The sequence below is a fragment of the Lytechinus pictus genome, chromosome 3 (genome assembly GCF_037042905.1).
Source record: "Lytechinus pictus isolate F3 Inbred chromosome 3, Lp3.0, whole genome shotgun sequence".
In the NCBI taxonomy this organism is placed as follows: domain Eukaryota; kingdom Metazoa; phylum Echinodermata; class Echinoidea; order Temnopleuroida; family Toxopneustidae; genus Lytechinus; species Lytechinus pictus.
In genome coordinates this window covers 13,282,872-13,298,187 of record NC_087247.1, presented here as the reverse complement: position 1 = coordinate 13,298,187, position 15,316 = coordinate 13,282,872, and the positions used below count along the sequence as shown (strand labels likewise).

Sequence of the window (15,316 nt, the reverse complement as noted above, 5' to 3'; positions counted from 1 at the left end):
GTTAGTTCAACATTTAGTTTTTAAAAAAAATAATGACAAACAGGATGAAGCTCTGCAAAAGGATATTCAACCTTGTTTTTCAGACCGGGATTATATGACTAATACATGGATATCAAACAAAGTCATGATTTGTTTCTCGTTTTCTTTAAAAAATATTATCTTTAAAGTCAAACAAACATTTTTCTTTTCATAACATTTCTCTAAGACCAATAAAATTATCAGGGTCAACAATAACATTCTATTTTTATATAGTGCTAAATATATTGGAATGACGTCTGTAAGTGCTATATAGGTATATTATAACCAGGGTCATTGAATTCATCAGTGATTGGATTTTATAAAAGGCAGTAGGGGAGGTTGTGTGTTTCATTAAACTGTTTGTAAGATTTTGACATATTTCAAATTTGAAAACATATCAGCATGTGTTTGAAATAGTGACCAGACCAAATTGGATGATATGAAATCAAAACATGTTTTTAAAGGATACGTTTTGGAAAATCTATTTTGGTTGAGATCCTGACTAAAAAATTTTTTTCTTCTTATTTATTTAAAAAAAAATTTCTTAAAGGTCAAGTCCACCTCATAAAATGTTGATTTGAATCAATAGAGAAAAATCAGACAAGCATGATGTTGAAAATTTCATCAAAATCAGATGTAAAATAAGAAAGTTATGACATTTTAAAGTTTCGCTTATTTTTCACAAAATAGTTACATGCATAATTTAGTCACATGCAAACGAGAAAATCGATGATGTCCCTCACTCACTATTTCTTGTTTTTTATTGTTCGAATTATACATTATTTCAATTTGTGAAGATTTGACAATAGGGACCAACTTGACTGAACCATAAAATGTTAAGCAATGGTAATTCAACATGTTCAGGGAGAAATAAAACTTTGTTTCACAGGACAATGAGAAAATTAGAATATTTCATATTTCATATACTAGTAAGAAAATTCAAAAGAAACAGTGAGTGAGTGATGTCATCAGTTCCCTCATTTGCATACCAACCGGGATGTGCATATAACTGTTTTGTGAAATTAAGCGAAACTTTAAAATGTCATAACTTTCTTAATTTACCTCCGATTTCGATGAAATTTTCAGTGTTATGCTTGTTGAATTTTTCTCTTTTTATTCAAATCAAATTTTTGTTGGGGTGGACTTGTCCTTTAAGCATAGAACGGACTGAAAATCTCAAGATAGAACCTTTAGATCTCTGATATCCACTCACTAAATTTGTCAGGTACTAATTGTTTCAAATTTCCTCAGAATTTTATTTTAAAATGGTTATGATATTTTGCTTATATATAATACTCTGTTTTGTTTTACTTTTACTTATAGATAAATATCATATACTGTACATGCCTGAATTTATTTTGTCTGTATAAGTTCACTGTAACTATTTTGACCACATTACTTTGTTCTGTTGAAAATGAAATAAAATAAATTGAAATTGAAAGGGACTTAAAAAAATAAATCATCACCACTAGAGGGGGCTATTACAAAAGCAAAATTCAAAATTTCTCAAAGAATCAAGGATGAAAAGAGTTTTAGCTGTCAAACACAATTTGGTAAAACTGGAATATTGGATGATACCAGTACTCACTTTCATAAACCATTACCAAAGCTTTAGAGAAGCCATAAGAGGATGGATATAAATTGGCTCCAATCTGAGGTAATTTGAATACAAGTATAATTGTCTAGATAACAATACTGAATTTGGAGAAAATATGATTTTTTTTAACATTCTGAGCTATTGTTTTAATATGATTTTCCCAGTTTTCTAGAAAATTTTACTGCACGACCCTAAAGGACATATTCTTTCTTTCATATTTTCTCGCAAAATCATCATAATTTTCCAGTTACAAACATTGGGAGATATATGTTTCATGTCTAGTTTGGCAGCTCATATATCCAATTTATCCATTTTCATCATTATAATAATTTTTTTTTAAAATCAGCATTATGGACACATTCTGTTTGGACTTACTTGAGGAATGCCGGGAAGTCCTCACATACTGTCTCACAACCTGGCCACTTGCACATGCCGTGAGCGTAGAGGGGATGGTTGTTGGGATTGGCCAATCGATCCTCATGAGGGAGCCTGTTAAACAAATGTAAGAATATTTTCTTCTCAGTCATGCTAGAACTTATTCCAGAAATATATCTGATGTGATGTATTCACATCACACATTGTATACAATAGTATATAAAGTATTTCCATATATTGCCCAAACAATCATAGACATAGGGGAATATAACAATTATATAACCATTAAAAGAACAATAGGTTAAATTGCACGAAAATAAATATTTGTTTGAATTGAAGGGTCTTTGGAAGATTTACTCAGAAGCAGGCGTTGCACGATATATATATATATTCCCCTAGCCACAAGCCTTTGCAAAAGTAATGACCACTTTTTTGTTCTAGCAGTCGTTTTGACACAGACCTCACTCATATACAAATAAATCCAATTCAAATTCTTACATGAGGCCTTGGTGAGCAAGAAGAAAGCCTGGATGTATGTGGGACCCGTCTAATAGACCGTTCATCATGTGCCGATGATGACCACCAAGACCAGGCAACATGGCTGCGACAGAGCTGGCGGGGGTGCCCTTGCCTTCCTCTGGGCCACCAGACGAGGAAACTTCCTTCCACAGAGACTGGAGCTCCGACACTGACATGGCTTACGGGAGAAAAAGAATAAAATCATGAAATTCAATTATCATACTGTGAAAAGCATTTATTTCATGATATTCCATAGGACATGTACTTTAATACTGCAAACAACCTTGACCAAGTCTGCTCTGTGAACAGAGGAACCCTCTTCTAGACTGCCTAGGGCTCCATGACACAGGTTTGCAATCAATCGCTAAATGGCAACAACCAATCAAGATCATTCTTGCATTTACATTTTGTTCAACATACTGACCAGTAACCAATCAGAGCAGTATTATCATGTTTGCAATTAATCACAAGCCTATGTATTGCAGGAGCCAGAAGTGTTCTTCATCATTTTCAGGTGTTCTTTGAGAGAATAGGGTGATCAAACATGTGCTATCCTTCTGGTGATAGCACCTCCAGCCATGCAACAATCCATTCATTGTATCTTGCATAACTTTGAGGAATGCTTCATTGCATTTCGTATCTTGTAAATATTTCTACATATTTTTTTTTGTATTTTTCAAATTGTATTGAAGAGCACTAGTAATATTCAATTCAAACCTAAATTTCAGCAAATCTCGAGGTTATTGAAAACAAGAAAAGATATCTAACTTCTATGGCGGTATTCTCTTAGCAACAGTTATTTAACCATGGGTTAACTTAGACCATGGAGTGCTAATTGTCAACACTTTAACCTAGTGAGGATTATTTACCCTTGTCCAATAAATAAATTGTGTAGTGAAATAAGCAGAATACAAAGTGTATACAATTAATTTTAATAACTATTTGGTACATTATCTTTGCCACGAAAATGGAAGAAGTAGAATGAAACTCGGAGTTCCATAGAAAAGTGTTCTAAAATTCTAGTTTAGACTAGGTTTAAATCGAGGTTTTTTTATCAGAATACTACCCCTAGTTTTCAAGACATATTGACACATCGTACCTTGTTGTAACCTTGGTGGGAGCATCATTTGTCCAGAGGCAACGGCTTGTTGCTGCGCTTGTAGCTGGATCATGTGAGCTTGTTGCAAGGCCAAGCTGTGTAGCTGCTGCTGGTGTGGCGAGAGCTTGGTTGGAGCTTTACCAGCATCCCCGCTGGCTGCGGCAACAGCAGCAGCTTGCATCTGCTGGAGCAACGTAGCCTGCTCCTGCAGCTTCGTAAAAAGAAAATGGAGGAATGCACAGTGAGCGACCTAAAAGTCAAATTTTGCCAAAGTCAAAGACAGACGCAAGACTGTTCTTGACTTTATCACCCAACACATTTAATTTTTCTATTTGGTAAAATAAGGCCCTGCTGTTCAATCCACTGCTTCAAGCAAAGCACCTTCAAGGCATTGGCTACATGAAGCTTTGTGGATAGCCTATTTAAAAAATTGTAACACCAAGATGAAGCACGTGTATAAGTACATGTAATAGAACTACTAAAAAAACCAAAAAAACCCAACCCTGAAAATGACCATGATTGAGAATGAAAAGCTCCAAGTACAACGCAAACCACGATTTTATAATTCCACGTCCTCTAGTAATTAATAGAACACGTAACATCGGTGTATTGATGAAATTAAGATGGTGTTTACAGTCGCTTTTGATTCAATAATAAATAATGATTTTCAGATGTGATTTTTTTTTCTAGGCTTCATTTTTTTACATTTCACAGACATGTGAAATATGAGACCTTGCAGCTCAGATTTTTCAAGTCAAATCAATGTTAGCCTAGATGCCTTAAACAGAAATCCAAGACACTTCTGGGGGCCTGTCACATGAAGCTTAGCAATTTTTTTGTACAATTGATCTGTGCGCTAATAACTGTACATAATTAAAGTAAGCATAGAAATTAGCCCTACGATCAATCAAGTGCTATAATCCACAGTGTGCTGCACTCAACCCAGGTGAGGTAAATGGGTACCGGTAGGAAGTAATTCCTTAAAAAGCTGTGTGCGCTATGAACGCCTAGCTTAGCCGGGTAATATAGGAGCGCCTTGAGCACCTAACAAGGTGGATATGTGCGCAATATAAATACCCTATATTATTATTATATTATTATTATTATAAAGCTTCGTGTAACAGGGCTATGTTTTTCAGTAGGGATCACACTCATTGTCTTTTCCTTCTAAACTTCCATTTCTATATCCAGGGCTCCGTAATACAAAGGTTAGCAATTAATCGTACGCTTAATTTTCACGATTGATTGTACATTGTAGTCAGTGTAATAAATCATTAAAAAATGTTCTATGATCATTGCTAAGCTTTGTGTTACGGGCCCCAGATCCCCATTTTAAAATGCTTAAATGGGGAAAGGTAAAGCTGCTGCAAACTCATGTTGCTAAAACATGATTGACATGATCTTGGAACTTGTTTTAGCTACAAAAATTTCATCCGTCACAGCTGATTTCACTATTCTTATTTCATTTTCCTTAGATTTGATTTTGACTCAATTTGATTTAATTTCATCAGTCAAGGTATACTTGAATTGGACTGTGAAGTAAGACAGCAAACAACACTTTTTTAATGTTTAAAACCATCCTTGTAATTTGTAAAAGTGTATTGGTTCTCTCTCTGTCTCTGAAGCAAAAGGCAGAACTGAAATATCAGATGAAAGTTTGTTTTGTTGCTCTGTGTCCTATCTTCCAAATAAGTGCACTAATCATTGTGTCGGTGCAAGAACGCCTCTAACACCACATTTTTGCGCACTGCATGTGTGCAAAAATGCCCTTAGCACACACACATTAGGGAATTGCATAAGGGTGTTTCTGCATTGACAGGATGCTAAAAAATGTCTTGCTAAGGGCATTCTTGCACTGATACAACGTAATATTAAAGTGTAAACAAGTGTGAACTACATGTAACCAAACATGTGATTAATGGCACTACAAACAGGTGCGCATTATAAAATACAAACTGATTTCCCCACCAAGAATTTTCTTAACTGTTTGAACTGGGTCATTTTCTGTTTTGTTCTTTTTTTTTCAAAGAAAATAAATATGTAAATACATATAAACCTTTAAATAGAAATAGTCTCTTTTTGTTAGTGTCCGATGTGGTATACAAAGCAATAATCACCATTTGGTTTCAGTGGATGAGATAAATATTCCTTCCTTAGCAATATGAATCTATATGATGTCATTGCTAAAAACTATGCTTGCTTCTGAAAGAATGCTACATTCAAATCACAATAGAACTGATAGGTACCTGCAGTATTTACTCCCTTTAAAGTTTCACACTGAAAATAAGGATTGATAGTGATAGCCTTCTGTAAATTTAAATTACGAAAAATGAAAACTTCTTGTTTGATCTTAAAACAAGATATAATTTCAGGCAGTTGTAATCAAAGTTCATCTTAGATATTTGAAATACCAAATATAATAACGGATTCATTCAATTTTAATAAATTTTCATCTTTCCATATTCATAAATCCATTCATCTTATGGGCATTTTCACCACAGATGGACACAGAGGCAAAAAAATCAAGTTGATATTCATGTAAAATGCTTTATGTTTTTTAATTAAACAAGACCTGAAGTTTCTGAGACAAATTTTTTTTCCGACTCTGGCAGCCATTTTTTATTTCAAAATGGCTGCCAAAGTATGGATACAAATTAGTGTTGAAAATAGTATATTGATACATATTTTGTTTTGATAGATTTTTAAAGAACAGGTTTGATCATGATGTTTTCGCCTGTGATTTAGCTTGCTATTATAACACTTTTTAAAATCCCACAGAAAGAAACACCAGTAATTCATTCATCTGATAAAAAAACATTGATGAAGTATGTGATATGGTATGTAATGTCAGTTACCGAAAACATGAACTTTTTTTTCTCATTTCCTGGAAAAGAGGATATATTATATGAAACTTGGTAGATTTCCTCTCTAGGTAACACCCCTCCCTTCTACACCAAAATTAAAGATTACCAATTAACAATGAAGCCATAGGGTACCATTAAATATATGTAATGTCAGTTACCAAGTGGAAAATGTAATGTCAGTTACCGAGATGTAATGTCAGTTACCATGATAAAACATTGGTTACCAATATTGAAATGCAAATATGTGGTCAATTTTATGGTGAAGAAATATTGTATACTTGTTATTTAAGTCAAGTCACACCAGAAGGAGCTTGCTATTGACTTTTAAAAGGTATAGTTCACAAGGAATACTATATGAAATTATGAAGGAAGTTGCATTCCCATCGTGCAAAAAAAAATTACTATGAAATTGTTTTGTACATGCACTTACCAAGTACCTAATTGTTTGTATCAGACAATTTTTTGTTTGGTTTTCGGGGGGGGGGGGGGGTAGGGGGTACTTTTCCCAACCTATTGCCTAAATCTGCAACATTTTTTAAGCTTAACATTGTGATGAAGGGGATTTCCAGGGTCCCTTTTTTAGTTTCTAGGATTCTTTTGAGCATTGCCTCGCTAAAAGTAAATTCCTGGTTTTTATACCTGTTAGTTGTGTGGATGTGTAATACAATTTTTTTTTTGGTTTACAAGTAGGGGAAGGCGGGGTAAGTTGTGACACTTTTTGCATTTTGCATGTTAGAATTGATATGACTAATAATATTGTAGAAATGAGTACCTTGCCTTTAAATTTGATTCTTGGGAAATATTTTTCACCTATATATAACTCTCTATCCCGACACTGAAATTCATGGTGACCTTTGAAAAAACCGATGTCAAACGGCTCAACTTGCCCCATATGTGGGGTAAGTTGTACCACCTTTTGGGGTAAGTTGAGCCACAAAAACTATGTACAAAATGTATGCGGGAAGAAGCAGTATGTCAATTTTTTATTTCAAGTCTTTTCAATTTTCATATCTCTTAATACTAACATCCTCTAAAAGTAAAAGAACTATCATGTGAATTTGCACCTTTCTGCCTGCATACCAATGGCTTTTCAAGTTTTCTTTTATTTTTTATTATACATTACCATAAGAATTACCATGGCTCAACTTGCCCCATGTTGGCTGGCTCAAAGTACCCCAGTCCGAACTTAATGCGATATTTTCACATCCACACACTTCTTATGCATCCATCATTTAAAAGACTATGACAACAATGAAGATCCATACCTAGACTAACAATATTGTTCTTATTTCTTTATTATATTTAAAGACGTGTGTGTGTAAAAAGCACTTATCTATTTTACACTTTTTTTTACTTTTTTGGCTAAAATTTGTATTTTTCCCTCTAAAAGAGTACTTTTTGTTCCAAAGTCGAAAACAATGTGGTTGGGTAAAGGGTTATGTAATGGATCATCAATACATGACACCACCACAATGTCTGACTCATTCATCATTGGCCTGGGGGTGGTGGCTCAACTTGCCCCTATGCTCAACTTACCCCGCCTTCCCCTATAGATGAAAAGTGAAATTTGACAGTTCTGATCAATGTTGCATGGATCTACTAAAACTGTGGTGTTTTTTTCTAATTTACAAATAGTTCAGTTTCAGTTTATAAGCTGGAGTTTATTTTTTGTTGACAGCTTATAAAAGAAATTAGCAAAGAAAATGATTAAACAAATTATGAAGAGAATTGAAATCCGACAGATATGAACAAGCATTGCTTGCACTGACCAGGGAAGTTTCATCAACATTTCTGTCCGACAAGTTGTCAGACCTGACAACTTTCCTTGATTTTGATTGGCTGAGAAGCATTGTTACTATGGTAACTGTCGGATAAAACAGGACTTGTCGGATAAAACGTCCGACAAGTCCTTTCATGAAACGCTCCCCAGAATATAAATCAATAAAACTACATGGCTGCATGAGATTCGGGGGAGGGGTACATGTAGCCTAGGGGAGGAGACCCTTATTCATTTTTGCCTTTTTTGAGGGGAGGGGGAGGTTGGAGAAGGAAAAGGTTTAAAAAGTCAATATAAAACTGATGAATATATTATGGGTGTATAGTCAGAAAAATCCATGTGTACAATGTACAGTCAATGCAATATTAAATTACTAAAGGAAAACATGTAGCTGCTATGACCCCACCCCCCCCCCCCGAGTAAGTAAAACATACATTTCTTATCTTTTGATAATTAAAAATGTGAAGTATTATGAAACTTTTATGATTTTAAAAAGCCTTACATATAAGTACCAAGAAAATTATGCCTTTGAAAATAATATAGCACTGGTAAATGTTAATGTGTAATGTCAGTTACCGACAAGTAATGATAAAAATGTTCAAATCAAAGAAAGGAATTAAGAAAAAGAAAAAGTTTTTAATTGAAATGTTCCTAAAAACTCAGGTATACTTCCACATCAAGCTCACTTTCATGTGAAGCCCTGCACAGAAGATACAATGCAATGATTCCACACATTTGACTTCCATGTGTTATCTCTATGGCAAATTAAGTGTCATGTCAGTTACCGTAATGTCAGTTACCAGCATAGTTGTGGAAAAATTATCATAGTCCCCAAAAGACAAAAACAATTTTTTTTTTATTTTGACACATCTTAACCTAGTAACGGAGGTATATTTACATATTCAAATTATTACTCTATCTACTCAGGGACATGAGATATTTCAATTTTAATGAACACCCTGAAATTGCATGTACTTTTGCGTAATGTCAGTTACCGACACATTTTTGCTTGCTGATGCGTAAAAAAATGTGGTTACATAGGAAAACTTAGTATCAGAGTATACAGCAAGGTTCACTTTATTAACTCTATCAAAAGTAAACTCCCATCATTTGTTGTTTTAGAGATACACACAATGAAAGGTGTGAAAACATTGTGCCGTGTAATGTCAGTTACCGTGAAAATGCCCTTATACATGTATTTATATTTCCCTCACTCACACACTCACTCACTCACTCACTCACACACTCACTCACTCACTCACTCACTCACTCACTCACTCACTCACACACACACTCACTCACTCACACACTCACTCCCTCACTCACACACTCACACACACACTCACTCACTCACTCACTCACACACTCACTCCCTCACTCACACACTCAGTCACAAACTCACTCACACACTCACTCACTTACTCACTCAGAAACTCACTCACTCACACACTCACTCACTCACTCACTCACTCACAAACTCACTCACTCACACACTCACTCACTCACTCACCCTCTCACTCACTCACACACTCATTCACTCACACACTCCCTCACTCACACACTCACTCACACACTCACTCACTCACACACTCAGTCACAAACTCACTCACACACTCACTCACTCACTTACTCACTCACACACACACTCACTCACTCCCTCACTCACACACTCACTCACACACTCACCCTCACACTCACTCACACACTCACTCACACACTCACTCACACACTCACTCACTCACTCACACACTCACTCACTCACTCCGTCACAAGCTCACTCACACACTCACTCACTCACTCAGTCGTTCGCTTGCTCACATGACATTACATTCTTTGAGAGGTGCCTTGATATAGAATAGCAATCTTATCTCACTCCGACTCTAAATATAAGAATGATATAAGTTTGTTTCGTAAATTGTCTGATGTGGACTGCAACCAATCAATAGGAATATATGTGTTAATATTGATAAGTTCTTTAATTGGAGATTGATCTTGTACACTCTCTATACTTAAGGACCCTTTACTTGTAAAGCACTTCATGTCCTGAAAATAAAACTAATCAAGTGATGGCTTTTCTTTTACTGAATAGACATCCTGCCATTAATAATATCTATAATTCACCATAATAATTGTCTCTTCACACACATATAAAGTATCAATTGCATTCATCACCAATGGTGTAGAGCAGCAGCGAAGTGACTAAACTGTGATCAAAATGGCCATTATAAATTTTTCCTGAGAAGCCCTTTGTTTAGCTGAACAAACAAAATGCAATTCTTGGTTTCACTTCTCACACAAAGCAATCTTTACCACAGAATATATCGAACATTTCTTTGTACTTCCAGAGAGTGAAAGAGAGAGATAAAGCAAAAAAAAAGAAAAAAAAAAGCCTGCAACAATCGCCTGATTATTTTGGAAAACTACCAAGGCCAGCTCGGTTGTGTTTACACTCTGAGAGCATCTTGTTTACATTAGGTGATGGTTGTTTTCTTTATTTCCCTTCCTGGAGCGCAGTTTTGTTTGTGATGTAAACACTATGGAACCATGATTGAGTGCGCTGGCGTGGCTTTTCTCTGAGGGAGATTGGGGGGAAGGTAGGCAGAGATGAAGAGTGGAGTAGAGAGCTGGAAGGAGGACTAGAGAGATGGAGAGACGGTGACGGATGTGGGGGGAGGGCAAAGGAAAAAGAGGAGAAAATAGTCCAGGCAAGAAATGTTTGCGATAAACAAAAAGGGCTTGGCTTGGCAGCAGCAGTTATGCATGCGCCTTTCACATGATGATTGCAATATACAAGATAAACATTGGGTCACACACCGAGTCCTGAGATAATTGGATTTAAAGGAAGCATGCAACGGAAAAAATGCACATTGCCTTTAAGTCAACCAAGGAGACGCATTTGCATCCAAAATTGGACAAATGCATCTTTTCGCAGAAAACGGAAGCCAAAATCACAGTTTGTATCTTTCTTCTACTAATATTATCTCGACCTTTGTTTTAACTGGAAACAGGGTTTGTATGAATTGGTCAATATTTCCTTTCTTTATATTCATGTATTACTCTACATGTAGGCCTATATCATTAATTTATTATCATTGTTAATATTTTTGTTTAAAAAAAAAAAAGTTAACAATTTTTTTAAATTAATTTTTATAATTAATTTTTCTATTCATTACTTCTATTTATTTATTATTAGTATCCTCATTTTAGTTATATTTATAATCATTTTTTTTTGGGGGGGGTGGCTGGGGGTGGTGGTGGAGGATCAACATCAATTTTGTATAAATCAGGGGCGGGGGCAGTGGGGGGGTAGATGGTCTTATAACACACCTGCTGTTGCTGCAAGAAAGACTGTTGCTGTAGAACCAATTGTTGCAATTGTTGCTGGCTGAGGACCTGGCCTTGTAACAGACTCTGCATCTGTTGAGCCGAGAGCGTCTGCGGTGCTCCGGGGGGCATCAGGAGATGCTGGAGCTGTAGATGGTGATTGGATTGCCCCCCTCCAGAATGGATGCTCTTTTCGCTCCCGCTCAACATGGAGATTGCATCGGATTTCTACCAAGGGTGACAAAAAATGATGAACATTGTCAAAATGAATTCTCAAGCATTATGCACTATACTATTACACAGATTTTTAAAGATCTACCTGATTTAGGCAGCCCAGCTAAAGCCGGGGTAATAATAATAGCAGGGCCCGCTGGGAGAACAGTTTTCGGAACTGAAGCGGCTTCCCTGGGTAAATATACCTGTATTATTATTATTATTATTATTATTTATCAGATTTGGTGTTTTTTTTTCTTCACCCAATTGCTATACAAGCATGAATGCTTATTTAAGCAAGTAAGAAAAGGACGTGATGAGATGCAGACTGGATAGTAAGGGACTTTTTTCTATTTTTGCACATTCACTAAAGACCATCACGTAGTATTTCATAATAGTCTTATTTGTGTTTTACAATATACAAAATCACGGAACATTTGCAAAAACCCATTGCCAGTACACTTCCTCTCCACTATCCTGGCGGAAGATGTTACTGCGGGAAATTCTTTTCAACATCACAAACAGTTGATATGTCAGTCAACTTCAGTCGAGTTTGAGCATGATCAGTGACCCACATTGCTTCACTCCACCAAAATAGTCTGCAGGCGCAGACCCTTGGTTTTTGCAATTCGCATAGTGCATAATGCAAAGTCTGAAGTAGTAGACTAGATTCACTATGTACCGTGGCTGACACAGACAGAGTGTTTGGAGTCTAGCCTTCAATCTAGACATGGTTTTGGTTGAAGGATTAAATTTGAGTCTGTGCCTGCAGACTACCACCAAATTTGTATATTCAGAATGCAAGACAGTCCATAATGACATCCTTACTACGTGCCAGTCCACGAGTGCAAATCAAAAGATTACTACCTGGGGGCAGTTGCAGAAAGGGTTGCGTTTGATTCTAACTCTTTGTGCAACTAGCCCATGGTAAGATCTGCTGATGCCTCCTTCTCCTTCACATTTTCAACTGCGCATTTTCATTGCACACAATTTTCCATTCTTCCCCTCCCTTTAAAAGCTTATAGACAAAGTCTGATTGGAAGTATCTGTGGTTAGCATCTTTATAGTGATCCTATCCGTTCAATAGACTTCTCTAAAAATTCCTCTTGATAAAAGTTGGCTACCAGGGGCCTGTAGCATGAAGAGTTCCAATTAAACACAACTCTAAAAATTGAATGCAACTTCTTTTATAGCCAATCAGACTACACATATATCATATTATTTTTGTTGGTCTTTTTAAAGTTGCGTTGAAATTAATCTCTTTATGCAACACAGAAGCTAATACCTGCATTATGATTGAAATTAGTATAATCATTTAGATACATATACATCTATACATGTTGCATACACTATATTATCACAGCAACTACAAATTTTTGAAATGTACATGAAGTGTACCATTGAATTTTCACCCCTACTTTGTACCTGAAATGAAAAGGTTGATTCATTAACATTTGTTAAAACTGTTAACATTAATGGTATAATAATATCACCACACAAATATATATATGTACACCTCTTTAAACATTCAATGATTACCTAAATTTTATGCCTTGATAAGCTTACATGAATATAATACACTATTCTGTCAATCCCTGTTAATCTGCTTTTCTAACCTCAGTTAAAAAAAACCAGACTATCCACTCTAAAGAAGTCCAAACTTAATACCTGATGTAGACTATCATTGGTAGTAGGCATCTTTCATAAAGAAGCCATGTATTTGAAGATTTAAAAGGTGAGTCAGGCCTTGGTCATAATATTTTGTGTTGGAAAGGAGTAAAATTAAGAAAACAAAATGGTGAAAGTTTGAAAGAAATCGGATGAGCAAAAAGAAAGTTACGGCTGCTTTAAAATCTAGATCCCTAAGGCTATGTCGATTTCAAATTGGCAAGTGGGCATTATGACAAGGGGCAAGGACAGCTTTCCCCATAGGCCATACATGTATATGTACTGAATTATTAAGCATTTGTGGTTTTTGCCTAAGTACCCGATCCCCTGGGGCAGTAATCTAATGTCCTCATGAAAGGAAAATAGAATTTGAAGTAAAACATTTTAGCTAAATTATGTATTGGAGTACAAGGAAGAGTAGTCGTTGCCTTACATCATTATGACATCACATATGCGGCCAATTTGAAGTCTCCATGGGTAAAGTGATTACCAATTTTTACAACTTAAAAAAATTCATAACTTTCTTATCGTTTGTCCAATACTGTTCAAACTTTCACCTATCAACCTGTCTGATTTTTCTTTTCCCTCTAAAATTAAGTTTTTATTTGGGTGGAATTCCCGTTTAATTCAATGACACTTACTAAACAGCGCCATCTCTTGGTGACATTGTTAAATTGCATAATGCAACATTCTCTCATAATGTAAAAGCTTTTCAATGTTAAGTACATCTTCAGGTATTTATGTAGTGAAGTTAAATCAAATCAAGAAGCATTTGCCAATATAATGCGGCATATATGGGTCACATCTTGGCACCATTTTTGTCACAATCTCGCCACATGATGGCGCTATTCAATATTCTACTAATATACCGTCGCTTCAAAGTGATCGCAAGTGGTACCTTTGGTATGTCTGCATTTGATCTGACATCGTTTTCTGAAGTGCGCTGTTTGGAGTCAGGTGAAGCGCCAGCACTGTTTGCGAGGGTTTCACTCATGGAGTCTGGTGTGTTACCATGCACCAATCACCAGCATGAACTACATGAGGAAAGAGAAGAAAGATGAAAAGGGTTGAAATGGAAGAATTCTAAATAAAGTTTAGTGACTCAGATGCACAAAAATACTGCATACTGTAGTCTGCCATTACAGGCAATTTACATTCACATGATGAAAAAAACAAATCAATTTTACACTGTTTTCAGTAGATATTGAACTTACTTTCAAAGAAAATAATACTGAATTGTCAAACTAATTTATCACGTCTTTTCTATAATTTCCGCAGCATTAATTTGACATGTATGCAAACAAACTGATTCAAAATAATAACAAACAACACCACAACTAATGCTAAAAAGACTTTATTTGATTACATCCACATGACATTGTTGTGATGTAGGATGCAAGTTAAAACAAAGCTCTACTAGCATTAGTTTTCCTCCATACCCTGGTTACATTTACCCATGCCCTATGCTAGTGCTTCAGTGCATCCATACACGTCAACTTATCAGGAAACCTCTGACAATGCATCAACCTAACACACATCAGTGTATCTACAGGTATACATTAGTGACAAAATCTTTATTAAGGCATACCTATTAAATATACAAATGCAATGCAGATGCAGGTACAGTACATGTTTATTTTCTCAATTCATATACTTCATTAATACATGTAGATGATTTGAAAAGGCACTACCGGTATTGCAATCTATTATTGATTATCAAGTAAGGATTTAAGAGTAAGAGATATTAGTACGTACAGCACTAAAACTCTGAATCTTTAACAAGAAAATTGGGGCTTGAAAAAAAGTAGGCTTTCGGGTCAATATCTCTTTGGTGGCCTAGGTGCAGGGCATAATAAAAACAC

At 35.6% G+C, this 15,316-nt stretch overlaps 1 protein-coding gene across 8 annotated transcripts in view; it reads right to left on the bottom strand.

The window, feature by feature from the left end:
- LOC129257796 (forkhead box protein P1-like) overlaps positions 1–14,490 on the bottom strand; it is a 28,181-nt gene extending 13,691 nt beyond the window's left edge. For 4 of the 8 annotated variants that reach the window (XM_054896196.2, XM_054896200.2, XM_054896197.2 and 1 more), the window contains exons 1-5: positions 14,353–14,490; positions 11,577–11,801; positions 3,609–3,819; positions 2,489–2,687; positions 1,991–2,104 (exon numbers count right to left, since the gene is read on the bottom strand). In XM_054896196.2, the coding sequence (XP_054752171.2) occupies positions 1,991–2,104; positions 2,489–2,687; positions 3,609–3,819; positions 11,577–11,801; positions 14,353–14,448 (845 nt within the window). In that variant the 5' untranslated portion in view covers positions 14,449–14,490. The remainder of the gene's footprint in view (positions 1–1,990; positions 2,105–2,488; positions 2,688–3,608; positions 3,820–11,576; positions 11,802–14,352) is intronic. The other 4 variants (XM_054896199.2, XM_064096420.1, XM_064096419.1 and 1 more) reach the window with 1 other exon arrangement.
- Positions 14,491–15,316: the final 826 nt, after the last annotated feature.